This window comes from Pollicipes pollicipes, unplaced genomic scaffold (assembly GCF_011947565.3).
Source record: "Pollicipes pollicipes isolate AB1234 unplaced genomic scaffold, Ppol_2.1 Scaffold_5724;HRSCAF=6776_pilon_pilon_pilon, whole genome shotgun sequence".
Lineage (NCBI taxonomy): Eukaryota > Metazoa > Arthropoda > Thecostraca > Pollicipedomorpha > Pollicipedidae > Pollicipes > Pollicipes pollicipes.
This window is the reverse complement of record NW_023596746.1, coordinates 37758429-37778602: the sequence shown is the minus strand read 5'-3', so window position 1 is coordinate 37778602 and position 20174 is coordinate 37758429. Positions and strand designations below refer to the sequence as shown.

Genomic DNA, 20174 nt, shown 5'->3' with positions numbered 1-20174 from the left:
CCCCCCCCCTTCGGGACTGCTGGAGGAGCAGTTCTTAGATGTCGTAGCCCAGGCGGCTTGGTGTCCTTTGGCGAACGCTCCGTCGAAGAGCTGATGGCGGCGGGAGCTGAAATCGTACTCGACGATAAGGTGCTGGGCCTCTCCTTCTGATAGCGAGGTAGTCGTCGGTCCGTGTGATGTCACACACACACATACACACACGCACGCACGCACGCATACGTATATATGTATATATATATATATATATATATATATATATATATATATATATATATGTGTGTGTGTGTGTGTGTGTGTGTGTGTGTGTGTGTGTGTGTGTGTGTGTGTGTGTGTGTGTGTGTGTATTGTGAGCACGCCCAGCCCCGGCCCGGCGGCCCAGCAGGCCGCCCCTGCCGTGTCACGGCGCGGCCTTGGCCGCACGGTGGAATGCGGCCTACCGCTGCGGGCGCTGGCCGCTGTCTCGTGGCGGTGTATATATATATATAGATAGATATATATATATATATATATATATATATATATATATATATATATATATATATATATATATATATATATATATATATATGTTAGATATATGCCTCTCTCTCTCTATTCCAAAGCCTTGAATTTCGAATACCTTTTGTTTTGGGTGACTGCTACTAAAGTGTGATTTAAAACTCTAATATCTTGCATTGATAAGTCAGTACTATTAGCTTTATTCCTCGGAAAAACCAGGAGAATGGAGATATAGTTATGTTGATATTTTGGCAACATGCCTTTATCGAAGCAATAGCGAACAACTCTAGTATTCTGGGTGGATAGGTCTGCCTATTGGTCACAATGAATTTGGTTTTGCGCCTACTCTGTTTTCAAATTCGGTTCTGTATTGCCTTAGGCCTGCACATGTATTTCAGGCTGCCCTGTCAAGGTATGACTCTGAAAGATTCGCATTATATCATCAACGCACCTTTAATTTGGACAGTGCTTAAATCACCTAACCACTTCCACGCAATACGTTCGCCTACGCCGTGCAGCTGGCTTCGCGTCTTCACTTCATCTGGTTGCCGACACCTCGCAGCATCCTTTAAAATCCGAAAGCGGGCAGATTCACGATTTACGCACAATTGCGCATGATAATCTGCACGCAACGACCCACACCGCTTTTGTCAGCACGATTACCGGTTTTCGCCTTCGTTAGGATTATCAAGTCGCGTGTCGTTGCGGCGCCCAGATGGAGAGCTTTGGGTTTATCTCCGAACCGCGTTCTTCATATTTCTCGCAAGTTTAAATCGCAACGTTGCAGAAGTACGTCGCCCAGCAAACAGGCTGCATTAAACTGCCTTCACAATACTAAAGGATATTTTTTTAAAAAACTGTGCATCTTGTAGCTAAAAGCTTGGGGGCGGGGTGATCATCGGTAGCACAGACCAAATTTAAGTCTATCATCACTGGTGCGCAAGGTGTGACCCAGAAACGTTTTCTGCGACTGCCAGCAATTCAGGGGCGTGCAGAGTTTGTGGCTGTCATGGAAGCCTCATGGTATTGAAAACTGGACAGCTATGAATTGGTAATTCTTACACAGAGTTTTCGACCTTAGATGGACCACGAGGTATCGGTAAAATGACTTCATGGAACAAATATTAGTAATCATTATTACTGTAGTTCTCAAGCTGTGGTTGTGCTCACTCGTGGTCACTGGTGATCGTAATCACACCTTTAAACGTCGGGCACTATCAATATAACCAATGTCTCCTTGATGACTCCGTTTAGCCTGTATTCAGTAAAAGAACTCTGAGCTCATCATGCAGATTGGAACAGGAGCTAAAGTTTTTCTTTTTATATCAAGTTTAATCGAATATTTCATTAAATTTTTTGACATGTGTTTGTCCTGAGGTATGGTGGCTCCGATTCGCATACATGCCTGATGAGCATTCGTACATGAAATTGACCAAACTGGGTAGGGGCGAGTTGGCATGACCGTATTGGAAGTTAGAGAAACATACATAGATAGACATAAATGGGATATTTGATGTCAAGTGGCCATTGTTTGTTTAACTTTGTATATCAAGAGAGAAACAAATAGAACATACTGGTTGTTCTGATACCAGAGGCGGATCCAGGATTTCGTCAAGGAGGGGACCGCGCAACATTGTGCGGCCCGCTGGAGTTTGGCGCCCCCTCCAAGAAATATCCTTGCAATTCGGTCATTGCATGTTAAGAAAAGTTGCATGTAGCATATATATATATATATATATATATATATATATATATATATATATATATATGGGTACCTATATGTATGTGTGCATTCACCTTTTCATTTATTTAATAAATACGGAAATTCATCCTACTGTGCACAGCCCTGAAAAGCTAGGTGTGCTACGCACGCATACATATAGAGCTCACTCATATTCTACGGGTGATGTTAAATGCTGTATTTTTGAGGCTACGTATTTCGGAACAGCAGACAAAATAAACCTGAGTTAATTGCTAACAAGCATCAAAACCAAGCATTGACATGATTCCTTGCTTATGTATTTACGGCTAGCACGAATGGGCGATGTAATCAGCTGATAGCTGATGACTAGTGCATAATTTTGACTTTGTTATAAAGGAGCACAACATATCCTAGCATTCAAAATATGTTTTGGATGTTAAAACCACAGACTTCTCCGTTTTACGGGTGCGTTTTCTTTTGTCTGCCTTGGGTAATGGTGACAACTCTCCTAGCAGCATCCTTGCAGACGCGATCCTTCCGCTCGCTGGAACTCCTCCGCTGGGGCCAGCGCCGTTTACCTCGCCAGCTCTCCCGCTGCGACTAGCGTCACACTTCGCGCCAGCTCTCCCGCTGCGACCTGCGTCACCCTCCGCGCCAGCTCCTCCGCTGGGGCCACCGCCCCCCATCTCGCCAGCTCCTCTGCTGTGACCAACGTTACCCTCCGCGCCAGCTCCTCCGCTGGGACCATCGCTGCCAGCCACGCCAGCTCCTCCGCAGGAGCCAACACCGTCAGTTCCACATCCACTGGGCTCTGTTTCATCCGTCAGCAGCGATGGCGCGTAGTCTTCTTCTGTGAAGACGTTTTCGTCGGAAGACCAAAGACCGGTCACTTCGAAGCCCTTGATGGCTCTTTCGGGTGTTGCATCCGGTTGAACGCTTTGCCGATCAGCTGCCGAATCTCGTAGACGGTGATACCTCTGGCTCGGCTTGTCCGCAGGTAGTTTTCTGCCGCGACGTTGTAGCCGGATTTGAGTGACTTGAGGACGGATCGGTCGAGAGGTTGCATCTTGTACGAAGAATGCGGTTGCAGGGTCAGCATATGTATGTGGTGTTCCCTGGCGTAGACGATGGCATGAAGATACTTTTGGGACTGGTGTCCATCCAGTATGATCAGCTGTGGGTTGTTGTCGCTGCTTTGCGTCCACTGCTGAAAGTGCACCAGCCACTTCAAGGACAGTTACCCGTTCGTCCATCCTGAATCACTGGTACCAGCGATGGACTCTGGAGGTGTCCCATTCATGAGCTTGTCCAGCAGACGCTTTCTCGGCCAGTTCATCATCGGAGTTATGCAATATCCCGCGGTGCTGCAAGCAGCAACACCTGTCACAAGTTCGTCTCTTTCCGCACTAGTCAGCGCTCCGACGCAACGTTTCCCACACTTGGCCAAAACCTTTTAGGGTGTCTGGACGGTGGTAACACCAGTTTCGTCCATATTCCAAACCTGTCAGCTCTCGAACTTGAACTTTTCAAGAAGATCTTTAAAGATCTCGAAAAACTGAGCCACAGCGTCTTTGGTGAAGCCAATCGCCCGTTGGATGCTGGCTAGTTGCGGGTTTGTGAGGCTAATATCTGGGTCAAGGTTCCGAAAGTCGAATATTCCGGCGGATCCGTCTCGAAAGAGATGCGGGAGTTTCATACGTTCAGCCACCTGAAATGCCAGCCTCCGTAAGTCCACGGTAGTTAAGCCAAAAAGGCGACTTTCCATTTCAAGAATGTGTTCTTCGAAAGCCATTTCCACATCGGAAGGAATAACTGTGTCGTACCTTCCAAGATGCTGCTCTCCCGGATGTTTCACGTTACCGTCGTGATGACGTCGGAGTGTTCTAAGTGGCACACCATATTTGCGTGACACCTCCCGCACATCCAGTCCTTTTTTGAGAACATCCGGAGATTTTATAATGACAATATCGCCATATTTCATGCGCTGTGATTTTCGTTGGTATGCCCGCGCCATGCCTGAAACAGTCACTTTTATTGCGGCTGCGCGTATACACCCTCCAAAACGAAGGGCGGTTACGCACCGGGCTTATGCACCATCCAAAACAGAGGGTGGTTACGCACCGGGGTCCAAAATGGAGGGTGGCTACGCACCGGGCTTATAAACCCACTAAAAATATTTCAGATGGTTGTGCGTGTCAAGCATACGCGGATTGCCAGCCTTAGAGGGAAGCAAGTGCAAATATGCAGAATCACGTGCGAACAATCGGCTCTATGCGTCGTAGGCACCAAACGATCACGAAATCCATCAATTGGCTCTGAACCAGTCCTATTCTGACCACAAATTTTCGGCCGCCGGGCCCGCATCTCCAATGGATGGATGGCTAGCGTGCTGGTCTCGCACGCGGTAAGCCTGGGTTCGAATCTCGACGACGGCCGCTGCTAAGTGGGTGGGTTCATGGTCTATCGGCGCGGCGTGATGATGCCAACTCGATTCACCTCTAAGCGGAATTAATTCTAATTTGGACCTTTCGTACCGGGCAGCAGCGTAGTTAATGCCAGATGGAGTCTAATGCCAGAGGGAGGACTTAAGATAAAGAGGGCTCCGTCCCTCCATGGGGAGGGAGTCCATACCCTACAGAGATATTGAGGATCCCATGAAGGTTGACCGTAAATCTAAATGAGGCCAGCAACTTGAGTATACAGTAATTGAACATGTGTAATGTGTAACCATTATATGTAATGTAATGTGTAAAATGTGTAAACATTAGTGAAAAGTTAGGTGCACACTACCCTTCCGGGCAATTGCTTCAAGATCATTCCGTCCCAGCCCGGGGAGTCTACCAGTTGCCATTCTAGCGACGTGGAGGCAGCTTCGCCTGATGGGTTCGTCCGGAGACCCTCACAGATGTACGTGCTACAATGGTGCCCTCCCTGGCACGGAAGGCCCTTTGGCAGCTCCTGGCCGGGACATTTGACCCGGAATAGGCGCAAGAGCCCTCATTGGGGCAACAAAATCTCTGATAACCGCAGGCGATGCAATAACTGGCTCAGAGACCCATGCTTGGTCAGCGGACGCTTGGCTAAAACGGGGTGAAGGGCCCCACAAGGGCCCGGTCACCCCTGGCCGACTCGGGACTCCTTCCGTCACAGGACCCCCTGTTGGACACTCTGGGGGCCTAACCGTCAAAAGACCACTGATCGTTGTAGGGACTCCGACCAATGCAAATCGCGGGCCTCGGTCTCGTTCCTGCTAGAGACCTGGGGCCCCAGGGCTCAGAACAACACGGAGTCAACTATTCGGTGTAGTGGCCTCCGGCCAGAATCGGTGCCCGCACTGTCCCAGGGTTCCACAATCGGCGAAAGAGGCATATTGGCTGACATTTGGGATCACAGCCATACGGCCCCGGATGACCTGCAGCCTTTCGACCCTTACGGCTATTCAGCTTTCCCATCGGCCCGTTTATCGTCACTCTTGAAGGGCACATCGGTCTTTCTTCGGGCACCCACGTACGCTCTCTAACCAACTCGGCGGCCCTTGTCAACACCGGTCCTCCGGTTAGGCGCTGTGTATCCCTGGCCGACACAGGGGCCCCACATTGGCTAGGGGTGCACTGACCAATCTAAATCTCGGGTCCTGACCTTGTCCCTGCTTGGGAAATGGGCTCCCAGGCCCAGGCCGGGGCCCAATCGGTGCAACGGGCCCTCTGGTATTTGAGGGTCCGACTCGCGCCCCCCTCAATGACCTTTAGCCAGCCCTTCGGGTTCCATATCGGATTTACGGTGCTCCCATTTGAGATTTCGTCGCGGTCACCTGAATGACACCTCAGGCTTAGGATCAATCACTTTCTCTCCGCGACAGTCCGACATCAAGGGCAAACTGAGTTCGGGAGAGGGGCAAAAAAGTGGAAAATAGTAAAACTATCCCCCAAAACATACGGTAACAAGCAGGGGCGGATCCAGAGAGGGGGACCACGGGGCATGCCGTCCCCCCCCTCCCTCTTTGGTCCTGAAGAGGCCCATTGGCTTCGGGGCCCATAGCGGGCCGAACAGGCGCAGTATTTTTAACACAAAACGCAACTAAAGCGGGCATCTCTGGACTTCCAGGCTACCAAGAACAGCTATAAGCGAAACTGAAGGGCCTATGAGAAGTCCCAAAAATTACTCAATTATTGAAAAGTTGTGAGCTGGAAATTGTAAGCCCCATTACACTGTCTAGGGTCCTATGCTGTTTCCGGGGACCTATATGTCCCTTGCACGTTAATTTCAGTCGTTTAGGAACATTCCACGTTGTCCTTCATTTCTTTGGATTTGCTCGGAGGGCCCTGCACTGTTGTTGGGGCCCTTCCTGTTAGCGTGCCGGGGAACTCTTGCCAATAACGGGCCCGTCCACGGATTATTTCCATTCGCCAGAAAGGCTCTCTGAGCGGTAGCCAGAGTAGAGTCCCATACCTTAACCTGCCTGGGTTTTCTCGGTTGCTCAGGGGCCCTTTATGTGCGTATCGGTTAACCTACCGACACATTTGCGATACGCCCATGGGTCCTCTACACTGGTCTAGGGCGTTTCCAATTCTCTGTCACTTGCCTAGGGCCCTACACTCTTGCCGGGGGCTCATCTAATGGCCTGCTTGGGCACACTCAGTCGTTAGGGGACCGTCTTCATTGGGCTTTTGGTACTTCTTTTCTGACTGGGGAGCTTACGCTTCTGTGGAGGGGGGGGGGGGGCTATCTGATACCCTGCTCGGGTACATTCGATCGTTCGGGGGCTCTCTATATTGGGCCTTGGGCACGTTCTATTTGAGTGGGGCCCTACCCACTTGCCGGGGGCCCCTCTGTTCGCCTCCTCGGCCACACTGGGCTACTGATGGGCCCTGCATATTGGTTCTCGGTGTTTGAATTTAGGGCCCTCTGCCCGTATCGGGGTCATCCGATAACCCGGTCGGGTACACGCCATCTTTCGGGGCCCTCCGCATGGGGTTTTAGGTACTTATTATTTGAATGGAGGGCCTTAAGCTCCTGTCGGGGCACGCATCTGATAAGATGCTCGGGCCCATTCGATCGTTGGGGACCTCTACGTCTGGTTTTGGGTACTTTCTTTTCTGATGGAATGCCCTCCGCCCTTTTCGGGGGCCCTATCTGTTAACCCGCTGTGGCGCACTCTGTTATTCGGGACCTTCTACATCGTGCCGTGGGTGATTCATGTTTGAACGGAAGGCCCTACGCTCTCGCCGGATCTGTTAACCTGTTCGGGCATACTCGAATATCCGGGGTGCCTCCACATTGTGTATTGAATACTTCGTATTTGAATGGAGGGCCTTACGCTCTTTTTGGGAGCCTTATCTGTTAACCTGCTCGGGCACACCCGATCATTCGGGGACCCGCTACATTGGGCCTTGGATACTTCCTATTTGAATAGAGGGCCCCAAACTTTTGCCGGGGGCCCTATATCCTAGCCTGTTTTGGCGCACTCGATCGTTCAGAGCCCTAGGCATTGCGTCGTGAGTATTTTTTATCTGAATGGATGACCCTATGTTTTTAGCGGGTCCCATTTATTCAGCTGCTCGGGCCGGTGGCGGATGCAGAGGGTGGGGGGGGGGGGGGGGGGGCGGGGGAGGCACAGGACCATGTCCCATGAGCCATGCCGAGGGAGCCTAAAGGCTCCGAAGGGGCCCATAACCGGCCGGACGGACGCAGTTTCCTTACAACAAACGCACAACAAAATTGGATGCATTTGGGCCTACAGATAGCCAAGAACCATTGCTAGCAAAAGTAAAGAGTTCATAAGTAAACAAGGTTCATTCTTCGCTGACTGAGAGAGTGTGGCTTGGGAGAAGTTTTACGACTCATTACGCTGTCTAGAGGCATTACGCTCTTGGCTAACTGTCCCTATATGTCCACGTGCTGCGTCAATCTGATCGCTCAGGAGCTTTCCACGTTACCCTCGATCTCTTCCCATTTTTTCGTAGAGCCCGATGTGCTGTTGGGACGCTATCTGCCTCGTTGCTTGAGCGCTGTTGATCAATCGGGTTTTCCTCTACGGATTCTTCCCGTTCGCCCGAAAGACTACACACACTTCTTCCCAGGCCGCATATGCCAGAGTACACTAAGTTGCTCAGGGGCCCTTCATATAAATCGCAGGTACTTTCTACTTGCTCGAAGGGCCTTTTGCCGTTGCTAAGGCTTTTATAAGGTAAGGCACGGAGACGCTCGATGCTCAGGTGCCCTCTACTTTGATCGAGGGCCCTCTCCGTTTGGTCTCATTTGCGGCTGACTTTTCACTCCTATCGAGACTCGTTTTGTTAACTTGCCCGTGCACTCTTGATTTCACAGGGGTACTAATTTAAAGTCTTGAATAATTCCCCTTTGCTGGGAGGGTCCTGTGCTATGACCGGGGCTTCATAGGTCAGCCTGTCGAGGCACTACCGATCGTTTAGGGGCCCACCACGCTGGCCCACCACGTGAGTTCTTTTTGCTTGCTCTGAGGACCCTATACTTGTTGGCGGGAGCCACTTTGTTGGTCTCCTGCGGCACCCATGGCCGCTCAGGTTCCGTCCCTATTGGCCTTGGTGCCTTCACATTTGAGCAGCAGTTGAATACGCGCCGATGAATTTTTACGCACAATTTCCGAACGTAATTCTACATGCCACCGCCGTCGTATGCGTGATTTCCACTGGCTATTCAGTGTGTCACACTCATTTAGATTTATGGTCAACCTTCACGGTATCCCCAATATCCCTGTAGAGTGTGGACTCCCTCCCCCTAGCATTAGAAACTACGGTGCTGTCCGATATAAAAAGCCCTATTTAGAATACATTTCGCCAAGAAGTGAACCGAATTGGCATCATCACGCCGCGCCTATAGACCATGAAGCCATCCGCTTAACGTCGGCCGTCGTCGAGATCCAAACCCGGGCTTACCGCGTGTGAGACCAGCACGCTAACCATCCACCCAACGGAGATACGGGCCCCGCGGCCGAAAATTCGTGATTAGAACAGAAATGGTTCAGAGTGAGTTGATGGATTTCGTGATCGTTTGATGTCTACCACGCATAGAACCGACTTTTCGCACGTGATCCTGCATTTTTACACTTGCTTCCCTCTAAGGCTGCCAATCCGCGTAAGCTTGACGCGTACAACCACCTGAAAGATTTTTGGAGGGTGTGTAAGCCCGGCACGTAACCGCCCTCTGCTTTGGAGGGTGTATAAGCCCGGTGCGTAGTCGCCCTCCGTTTTGGAGGGTGTATACGCACTGCCTTTTATTGCACGCTGCCCAACTACAATATAAACACATTACGGTTGTTAACTTTAACGACATTTATAAGTTTAAAAAGTTAATCAACTGACAATATCGTTATCTTCCTGCAGTTGTCTTTGCTTAAAACTGTGTCCCTTAAAGGTTTTAAAATAGTTACGCAGATTAAACTTGGGTCAACCAGTCATTCAAAACCGATATATCAGGAAATATCAGGCAATAAAAGGCACAAAGTGGGCAAGCCGCCCCATGGGGCTTCTTACCTCACGACCTACTGTGGCGTTTTACCCCGACCAGTTAATCGGATGAAAAGCGGCGCCAAGAACGAGAACCAACACGATTTCAACACCAAACAGTGAGGTGATTTTGGGTTCAAATTACGATATCTCGATCTGCATTAACGGTTCTGAGCTGCAGTGTGGTATAAGCGATTGCCTTAGTTTAATATTGGAGTCCCAAAGTAGAAAAAAGCGTTCGCAAGCACATTTTCATTTTTATCTTTCCAACACCATCCAGGTTCCAGGTTCGTCGAGTTCCTCACGTGCGTCAATCTAGCAGCAGATTGACATCCAGTTGCCAGTTCGATATTTCGGGGCGTCACGATCGCCTCAAAATTTGGTGAGCATGGCCTTATTGACACACCGATTCTGAAAATCACTATCGTTGGCGTGGGATTCTGCGTAACTTCCGGTTATAAGGCGCGTAACATCGCCAGATTAACGTTGCGGGGCGTTTCGATTGCCTCCAGATTTGGTGTACAGGGCATTCACAACACGCTGACTTCGAAAAAAACATGTCTTTGGGGTGGAATTTTGCATAACTTCCGAGTTATACCACGCATAACACTCCAGTTGGATATTGCTCGGCGTCTCGATTGTCTCCAAACTTGGTGTACAGGGCCTTCTTAACGCGCTGATTCCGAAAATCACTGTCTCTGGGGTGGTATTTTGCGTAAGTTCCGAGTTATACGACGCGTAACACCCCAGTTGGATATTGCAGGGCGTCTCGATTGCCTCCAAATCTGGTGAGCAGGGCCTTCTAAACATGCTGATTCCAAAAAACGCTGTCTTTGGGGTGGGATTTCGCGTAACTTCCGAGTTATACGACGCCTAACACCCCAACGTGATAATGCGGGGCGTCTCGATTGCCTCCAAACTTGGTGTACATGGCCTTCTTAACACGCTGATTACGAAAATCGCTGTCTCTGTGGTGGGATTTTGCGTAAATTCCGAGCTATTAATTATAACTTCCGAATTTGCGTAACTTACGAGTTGTACGACGCGTGACGCGTTACGCGCCTTGTAACTCAGGCGTTATGCAAAATCCCACCCCAAAGACAATGATTTTCGGGATCAGCGTTTGGAACAGGCCCTGTACATAAAATTTTGAGCGAATCGATACGCCCCGCAACATCGAACTGGGGTGTTACGCGTCGTATAATTCGGAAATTACGCAAAATCCTGTCCCAAAGACACTGATTTCGGAATCAGCGTGTTGAGAATGGCCTGTGCACCAAATTTTGAGGAAATCGAAACGCCCCGCAACGTCGATCTGGCGATGTTACGCGCCTTGTAACTCGAAGTTACCCAAAATCCCGCCCGAAAGACCGTGATTTTCGGAATCAGCGTGTCGAGAAGGTCGTGCTCACCAAATTTGGAGGCGATCGTGACGCCCCGGAATATCGAACTGGCATTTGGATATCAATCTGCTGCTAGATTGACGGATGTGGGTTCGTCACGGTCTGCCAGCATGCAGCCCGCATTTTGTTTGTTTGACAGAGCAGAAAGTGCTTCCCGGAACTTTTAAAATTCTAAGATATCTTGATGGATCGTTTTATCCCGGCGGGGCGTCTTGCCCCACCTTACCCTACATAACGAACTAGAGGAGCATTGCAATGAATTTGCCGATACTGGGTTATTGTGCTACATTCAGGGGCGGACCTAGTATATCGTCAAGAGGGGCCACGGTACATTGTGGGGCCCTGGAGTTTGGGACCCCCCCCCCCCCCACCAAAAAAAATATCCTTGCATTTCGGTCATCACATTTTAAGTATATTTACCACCTCATTTATTCAAGTACGGAAACCTGTCTTACCGTGCACAGCTCCATTAAGCACATGCGTGCCGCGCATGCATGCGCATAGAGCTCACTCATTTTCTACAGATGTCTTTAAATTCTGTGATTTCGAGAAGAGTGTTCCGGAACAACAGGCAAAATCAACTTGAGTTGGCTGCTAACAACCATCAAAACCAAGCAAAGACTTGATTCCTAGCTAATGTATTTACGGCTACCCGGCTTGGCGATATAATCAGCTGATGGCTGTTGACTAATGCAGAATTTTTCCTTCGTTATTGGGGGGGGGGGGGTGGGTACCACATATCAAAGCATTAAAATTATGCTCAGAGCATGATGCACTACTATAATAAGTGTCACCCGCTCAATAACCGATGGGAATGACACATACGACGTCGGTGGCATGTAAAATTACGTTCGGCAATCGCGCATAAAAATTCATCGACGTATGTTCAACTGCTGTTCTAAGGAGCAAGGCACCAAAGCTATTAGCGACGGAACCTGAGCGATCATGGGTGCCACAGGAGGCCAACAAAGTGGCTCTCGTCAACAATTATAGGCCCTCAGAGCAAGCAAAAAGAACGCAAGACCAACTTGGTGGTCCGCGAAACGATCGGTAATGCCCCGGCAGGCTGACATATATGGTCCCAGCCATAGCACATGATCCTCCGAGCAAATGGGAATTATCCGAGACCATGAATTGATACCCCTGTGCCATCAAGAGTCCACGGACAGGTTAACAACACGAACCTCGATAGGAATGGAGAGTCCTCCGCAAATGACATCAAAGGAAGAGAGCCCTTGATCAAAGTAGAGGACCCTGAGCATCGAGTGTATCCGTGCCTCACCTTACAAGAGCCCTATCGACAGCACAAGGCCGTCCAAGCAAGTGGAAAGAGCCCGATACTTAAATGAAAGGCCCCTGTGCAACTGAGTGTACCCTGGCATATGGGGCCCCAGAAAAAGTGTATAGTCTTTCGGGTGAATGAGAAGAATCCGTCAAGGAAAAGCTGATCGACCAACAGTGCTCAGGCATGGAGACAGATAGCGTCCCAACAGCACATTGAGCTCTGCGAGAAAATGCAAAGAGATGAAGGGCAACGTGGAAGCGATCATATTGTCCCGGCAAGTGGGCATATAGGGTCAGGCAACCAACAGCGTAATGCCTCTAGACATCGTAATGAGCCCCAAAATTTTCCCCAAGCAACACTTTCTCAATCAGCGAATCGGGTGCGCCAGAGCAGGTTGACAGACCCCGAAAAGAGCGATGGGGCCTCAATTTAAAAATGAAGTACCGGAAACCAGATGTAGAGGTCCCCACGATTGAATGGGCCCGAGCATCTAATCAGAAGGGCCCCGACATAAGCGCAATGCACTCCATTCAAATAAGAAGTACCCAAAACCCAATGTAGAGGGCCCCCGAATGATCGAGTGTGCCCGGGCAGGTTTACAGAAAGGGCTCCCAAAAAGAGCGCAGAGCCCTCCATTCAGTTAGGAAGTACTCAAGACCCAACGCAAGGGACCCCCGAATGATCCAGTGCGTCATAGCAGGTTGATATATAGGCCCTCCGTTATAGAGCCCCCCGAGCAAACGTAAAAAAATGAGGGCTAACGTAGAATGCTCCTTGACGATCGAAATGATCCTGCAAGTGGGTATATAGATCCCCAAGAAATGGCATGGGGCCTCTAGACAGTGCACTGAGGCTTAAAATTACCAGTCCGCAACTTTCCAATCATTGAATTATTTATTTTTTTACCTCTCACAGACCCTTCACTTTCGCTTATAATTGTTCTTGGTCACCTGAAAGTCCTGAGACACCAAGTTTTGTTGCAATTTGTGTTTAAAAAAATTGCACCTGTTCGGCCGGCCATGCGCTCCTTCGGAGCCAACAGGCCCCTTCGGGGCCCATGGCGGGAAAGACCTGTACCCTCCTTTGGATCTGCCCCTGGTAACGGTACAGTCACGATCAAGTCTTGTTCAATATTTCGAGCAAGGCTAGTTTTAGGTAGAGTAAACCTGGGTTTGAACACCCACATGCCAGGCACTCCAACCCCCCTCCCCCCCGCCAAGCACTTCCCTGCATGAAATGTGCTAGGAAGTGGCAACCCTGGAATGAAACAGCTGGCGTCTGTAAACCGTTTTATTATTCTTTTCCATTTTTCTCGTTATTTGACCCATTGGTCGTTACTATTCGGATTGGCGCTGCTCGTGTAACCCATGGAACCTATTGTTCAATTCCAAATGAATGAATTACCTATCCAAAAACTGTAAAAACTTGTTGAGCCACTAGTACCTTCAGTCCCAAAAAGGGAAGCTGTAACAAAGCCGTAGGCGAAATGATCCCCGTTGTTTGGTTACAGACTCTTTAGATGTGCTCCCTCTCCCCCTCCCCCTCCCCACAGCCGCCCTTTGAATGCACCACTGCCCTTACTCGGTAAGAAATTATGGTTGCGACCAACTTCATCTGGTCGAATGGATGCTGGCTGCTTATGTCGGTAGTTTGGAAAACTTTCTGCGCTTATGTGCACCCTCTGTGGGAGACCTGTGCGATGAAACAGATATACATGTGTCGGTTTCTCATCGCTGACAGCCATGTTTCCTCACAAAACAGACGGCACGTGACGAGACTGCTCCGCTGCGTCAGCGGTCTCCGCCAGCCGAGCCCAATCCGGCGTCTGACGTGGCTGAGCTGCGGGGGTCAGATGGACTCGGTGACGCTGTGCTGAGCTTCGGGGGTCAGATGGGCTGGGTCAAGCCGTGCTGAGCTTCGGGGGCTCAGATGGGTTCGGTGACGCTGTGCTGAGCTTCGGGGGCTCAGATGGGCTCGGTGACGCTGTGCTGAGCTTCGGGGGTCAGATGGACTTGGTGACGCTGTGCTGAGCTTCGGAGGCTCAGGTGGGCTTGGTGAAGCCATGCTGAGCTGTGGGGGCTCAGCTAGCCAGGTATTTGCTGCCCGAGAGCTGTCTGGTCTCAGACGGCCAGGCCTCTGCCGTCCGGTCCGTGCCCATGAGGCGCCCGGTTTCAGACGGCCAGGGCCTTGTCGTCCGGTCCGCACCCGTGAGGCGCCCGGTCTCAGAAGACCAGGGCCTTGTCGTCCGGTCCGCACCCGTGGGGCGCCCGGTCTCAGACGGGTGCCGTCGCCAGGTGCGCTGCTGACGATGACTGAGCCGGAGCAGTCGCTGGTCGAGGTCGCCCTGAAGCAGGCCGTTCTGGCGGTCAACACGAACGGCGGTAACCGCTCCACCAGCCTCAGCCTCCAGCTGGAGCGACTGCTTGTCGAGGAGGACACCTTCGTTGCCTCCAAGCGAGGTTGGTCGATGCCGCTGACTCACTGCACCTCAGGAGAGGACTTGCGGGATGTGCCGTTTTTATCTGGCACGCCTGCGAAGCTTGTCTTGTCCACCTTGCGAATGTACGGCTTTTGTCAGACTGCGCTAAATATACGGCCGCCGGCGCATCCATCGATATGCGCGCCAATGTTGCCATATTAAGGGCTTCATTATTGGCGTACGGCTGTTGCCATTCGCCGTTTACTGATGAATTTCAACTCGTTTAGTAGTCAGGGGCTGTCGTCCCAGCTAACTCGCCCCCCCCCCCCTCCCCCACTCGCCAGTGTGCCGATTGTTTGGTCTGGGCGTGGTGGCTATCTTCGGGCCCCATTCGGAGACGATGGCCAGTCACGTACTCTCCATGTGCGACCACAAGTCGGTGCCGGTGCTGGAGACCAGGTGGAACTACGGGGCCCGCCGGGAGCCTCTTTCCATAAACCTGCATCCGCACCCCGGCACACTCAGCAAGGTCGGTGGCGCTCGAGGCGTGTGCTGACGGAGAGCGTGTTAGCTGCGGAGGTGGCGTTTAAAACCAGTCGGCTGGCTGTCACGCTCATTGTGCACATCATCAGTCATAGTTGTGCGTGTACATCAGGCTCTTGACAGGCCTTTTTTCGTGTCTTTAAAAAAAATTGTAAGTGATGTACGCGTGCCCTGAGACACAACTCAATGGCAATATTATCTGCAGTTATGTGTCGAGCTGTCGGCAGAAGAGTTATTCCTTTGTCTTCCGGTAACCATGTTGTAACCTGCAACTATGGTAAGATCGATATTGTAGCTCTAATTTTTGATTGAGCCGTTTTTTATGAAGGATTGTCGGGTAAAAATCGAAAACATTTTCAGGTTTTCCGAAATTTGTTTGAGAATCCACATTCCAAATCCATAAAATCCCGTATAGCAAATTTGTATGTAACTTGGTTTGTTGATTGCAACCTTTAACACACACAAATAACTCCAAAACAAAAGTGTTTAAACCTAATTCCGAAAACACTTTTAATGGCTTCACGCAATTTTTCGTAAAAAAAGGCTATTAGCTATTGACGGCGACACGTGAGTGACTCCCGGATGGTTGGTCAGGCATTGTCGGACATCATTCGATCGTCGGGATGGCAGAGCTTCACAGTCATTTACGAGGACAACCAGTCCCTGATGAACGTACAGGAGGTGCTGAAGCTCACGCTTGTCGATGACTCCATCAAGATAAACCTGCAGCAACTGCCCGTCAAAGACTACAGGACTGCAGACTACAGGCAAGGATAGAGGGCGGTTAGAGTATCGTCTCGTGCATGGCGCACCGCAGGGGTCCCGCCATTTTGAGTTCAGCGGTATATTGTCAGTCGGACCTAACACCGGCATTTTGAGTTCAACGGTATATTGTTAGTCGGACCTAACACCGCCATTTTGATTTCAGCGACATATTGTCAGTCGGATCTAACACCACCATTTTGAGTTCGGCGGTAATTGTCAGTCGGACCTAACACCGCCATTTTGAGTTCAGCAGTATATCATCAGTCGGACCTAACACCGCCATTTTGAGTTCAGCGGTATATGGTCAGTCGGACCTATTACCATCTGACTTCACCACAATAGCCACCACTGGTGATTACCTTCATGGACGTTATAAAAGCACGATCCCCGCGGTTGAGTATGTCAAGCCTCTTGCTTACATCCCATATATGGACATAGGATGCTCACACATGTGGTGTTTGATTTATTTTCGACATCATCAACAATCTTGATCTTGTTGTAAGGTCCCTATTTTGACCATTCAAGACTTGGATCTCCCCCCGCACCAAAAAATCGTGATTTATTTGTCTAAGAATGTTAATGAGATCCGGAAATCCCGCCCATGCCCGAAAATACTTGTTCAACCCACGAGTTCAAGAACGCCGGAAATACTAGTTATGGGTCATGATATGCACTGTAATTGCAACTCTCATTAGCGCCATAATTATACGTAATTGTATCACAGCGGTTCTATTGGTAACTGTACAATATTGTGATTAGTCCTCATGATAAATGTACCCCGTGATTATGGGGCATCGTATGAGTTAGGATGCAGTCAGTTTCGGGCACGATGTTGAACGTGTATATTACGTTATCGGCTGTGCTACGCGTTTTTTGTATTAAGTGACTGCTACACAGCACCGGGATTGCTCACGATGGCAGACAATGTCAATGGTGGTCATAGTAGAGGGTCAAAATCACTGGCCATTTCATCATGTTACGTGGTGATTGACCATGATCTCGAAAGCGCTTTTGGGACATAGCTGTGATTGACGGCTATGATATGCACCGGGACTTTGCATCACTGTATATCACTGCGGTTATCGACCATCATTACATTTTGCTACTTAGTTTAGTACATGGCACAGGCGATGTGCCCTCGCGATACGTGTGCTATATTTACACCACGATTATTAGTTGGCATGCACTGTATGTTCATCATAATTGTATGTGATTTGTGTTCGTGGTGTTGTGTTATTGGATTGTTTTCCCATTCATTATTTTCGTCTTGTAATTGACGCTTTTTGTCGTTATGCAGCCAGGACGTGCCTCGTCACCATTTAGTATGGTGTCGTAGGATGCGTATAACCAATTCACGGACCATGATCATGCTTCCGATTTTATCATGTGAATGTTGTTGATCGCGTGATCATGTTTGCCACAGGCACATCCTGCGGAGGATGCGCGATGAAGGGGAGGTGAACTTTGTCGTGGATTGTCGCACTGATAAGGTGTTGAAGTTCTTGAAGGATGCTCAGATGGTGGGCATGATTATCAAGAAGTATTCGTACTTCATAACGTCTCTGGTAAATATGGATCAAGAAGTATTAGTACTTCATAGCGTTTCTAGTAAATATTGCACTGTGTTACCCGATCTTTACAGTTATTGCCTTTTGATTGGACCCCGTAAAATGTTTCAGATGATGAATGAAAGGCTTGTATAAACGCATAGGCGCACCTGTAGCGGGATTTCTATTCGTTTTGACAACATGAGAACGCACGATGTTATCCGGTCGTAAATGTAATGCGCCAGTAGGACGAGCAGGCGAGGCAGCCCGCAAACTGTATTCATCATGGGTTAGTTGGGCTACTCAGAGTATTGTGTCTGTTGTTCTTGGGCATCAGTTGTATTGTGACTAGTTCATCACACGACGACCTGGACTGCCCGTCCGAACGGCTCGTTAAACACAGTTTTTGAAAGTGCGCTGTGCGGGGGTGCAGGGTCGTATTTATTTTGGGGCGGGTGAAGTCCCTACCGTAACTTACCCGGCCTAGCCCGCCCAGCTTGACAGAGGCCTCCCAGTATTGGACACCACCTGGTGTAAAGCCGGGGTAATACAACCGAGAAAAAACTAATGATGTCTTAACATGTCAATTTGGGTGCAAGTGAAGCAGCCCAGAGCCAAGCTCGAACTGAAATTGGCAATAACTGAATTAATCGATCCCATGCGGAGTGTCCAGCTGAATGGGAAGAACCCCTGGCTGTGCCGCCCCTCCCAGTGATCCTGCGCCACTGAGCTCGCCGCCCGCCCGGCCCGCCACAGGATCTGCAGACGCTGCGGCTGGATGACTTCCGCTACAGCGGCAGCAACATCACGGGCGTGCGCCTGCTGGACCCGCTGAGCCCGCACGTGGGGCGCACCCTGGTGGAGTGGCAGCGGCTGGAGCTGGAGCGCGGAGGGCCGCGGCTGGAGCTCTCCAACCGCCAGCTGACGGTACGGCCGCGGCCGCCGTTCGACCGGCCGCCGTCGCGTGGCAGTGACGTGACTCGGGGATGTTGTGACGCGCTGAAGGCGTAGCGGGAGGGGGGTTAAATGGCCTCACGAATCGGACGCGACAGTCCTGGGAGCCGTTTCAGGCGATGCACTCACCAATGGATATGCAGATGGTGGCCACTGTTCAGCATTTGAAGCTCTGAAGCGTCAGGGACGTACTCTGTACGGTTTCGGCGGCTAGACACCTCCAGCGGACGGCGCGGTGGCGGTCCGTTGGCAAATGGCGTTGGCATCGGCATTGGCAAATTGGCTCGGCTGCCCTCCTGTGTCAGTCACCGCGACAAACTCGCCTTAGTAGCTGCGTGGTGCGCTGGTACCATGCCATCAATTTGACAAGACTGCTGTAGAGTGCCCAGTGTCATTTTAGGCCATTTCATCGGCCAATGACATCTTGGCTAGGTGTCATTAATAATTTCTCATTTAGCACTGAAAAGAACGCCGGCATTGGAACATTTTTAAAAAAATTAGGATCATTGTATACGCGCAAAGTCATCTACTTCAAAAGCCAAGGCAGGCCAAAAATGAACTAAAGTGAACATGAAAAGAGACCGACATTTTTCACTTTGCGGAGTGTGACTGCCTTTTTGTCTCGTTTACTATCCCTCCCCACCCCCACCAACCCCGACGTTGTGTTCCCTTACAGACGGGCGCGGCGCTCACCTATGACGCAGTGACCCTGCTGGCGCACGCCATCGATGAGCTGCAGGGACCGCTGCCCCTGGAGACGGTGTCCCTGGACTGCGGCTCGGACGCCATATGGCCGCATGGCGAGTCGCTTATCAACTACATGAAGCTGGTAACTATGGCAGCGCGTCCGCAGCCAGAGTTATGCGGCCTCCCTGACCTGAGCAGCGGTGTACAATTAATGGGAGCCATGGACATCTATAGCAGCGACATCGTTTAGTTGGCAGGCTTTTCGCTTTCGTGACGCATTCGATCTTATCGACATTACCTGTCGCAGCTTGCACCCTCCGAGCTGGAGGCGAGTTTGTTGGTTCCTGCGATCTGCGTTTCAACAAACATTTCAGCACCACGGCAAACATGCAGCCAGAGCGGTGATCATCCTTCGGTGGTCACGCACGCCGCCCCGTCGCATTTCTCTGACACGCCTCGAGTTTCGATGGCGCTTGTGCACCACTCACCTTACGCCACGTCTTTGTTTGAGGTAGCGTACGTTGTGGTCGTGACGCGGACGCAGTATTGCCGGAGAACACTGTGCGACGCCAGGCTCCCGAGCCGGTGAGATAGCGCACGTTGTGGTCGTGACGCGGACCCAGTATCGCCGCAGGGTACTGTGCGAACCCGGGCTCCCGGGCCCATGGCAGAGCGCACACCGTGGTCGTGACGCGGACCCAGTATCGCCGCAGGGTACTGTGCGAACCCGGGCTCCCGGGCCCATGGCACAGCGCACACCGTGGTCGTGACGCGGACCCAGTATCGCCGCAGGGTACTGCGCGAACCCGGGCTCCCGGGCCCATGGCACAGCCCACACCGTGGTCGTGACGCGGACCCAGTATCGCCGCAGGGTACTGTGCGACACC

The 20174-nt window shown here is 50.7% G+C and overlaps 1 protein-coding gene across 2 annotated transcripts in view; it reads left to right on the top strand.

Annotated features, from left to right (window-relative positions):
* The window catches only part of LOC119102528 (glutamate receptor ionotropic, kainate 2), a 53722-nt gene that overhangs the window by 16108 nt on the left and 17440 nt on the right, over positions 1-20174 (top strand). For both annotated transcript variants that reach the window (XM_037225912.1, XM_037225911.1), the window contains exons 3-8: positions 14667-14831; positions 15136-15320; positions 15929-16101; positions 17523-17664; positions 18403-18573; positions 19277-19429. In XM_037225912.1, coding sequence (XP_037081807.1) covers positions 14667-14831; positions 15136-15320; positions 15929-16101; positions 17523-17664; positions 18403-18573; positions 19277-19429 — 989 coding nt within the window. The remainder of the gene's footprint in view (positions 1-14666; positions 14832-15135; positions 15321-15928; positions 16102-17522; positions 17665-18402; positions 18574-19276; positions 19430-20174) is intronic.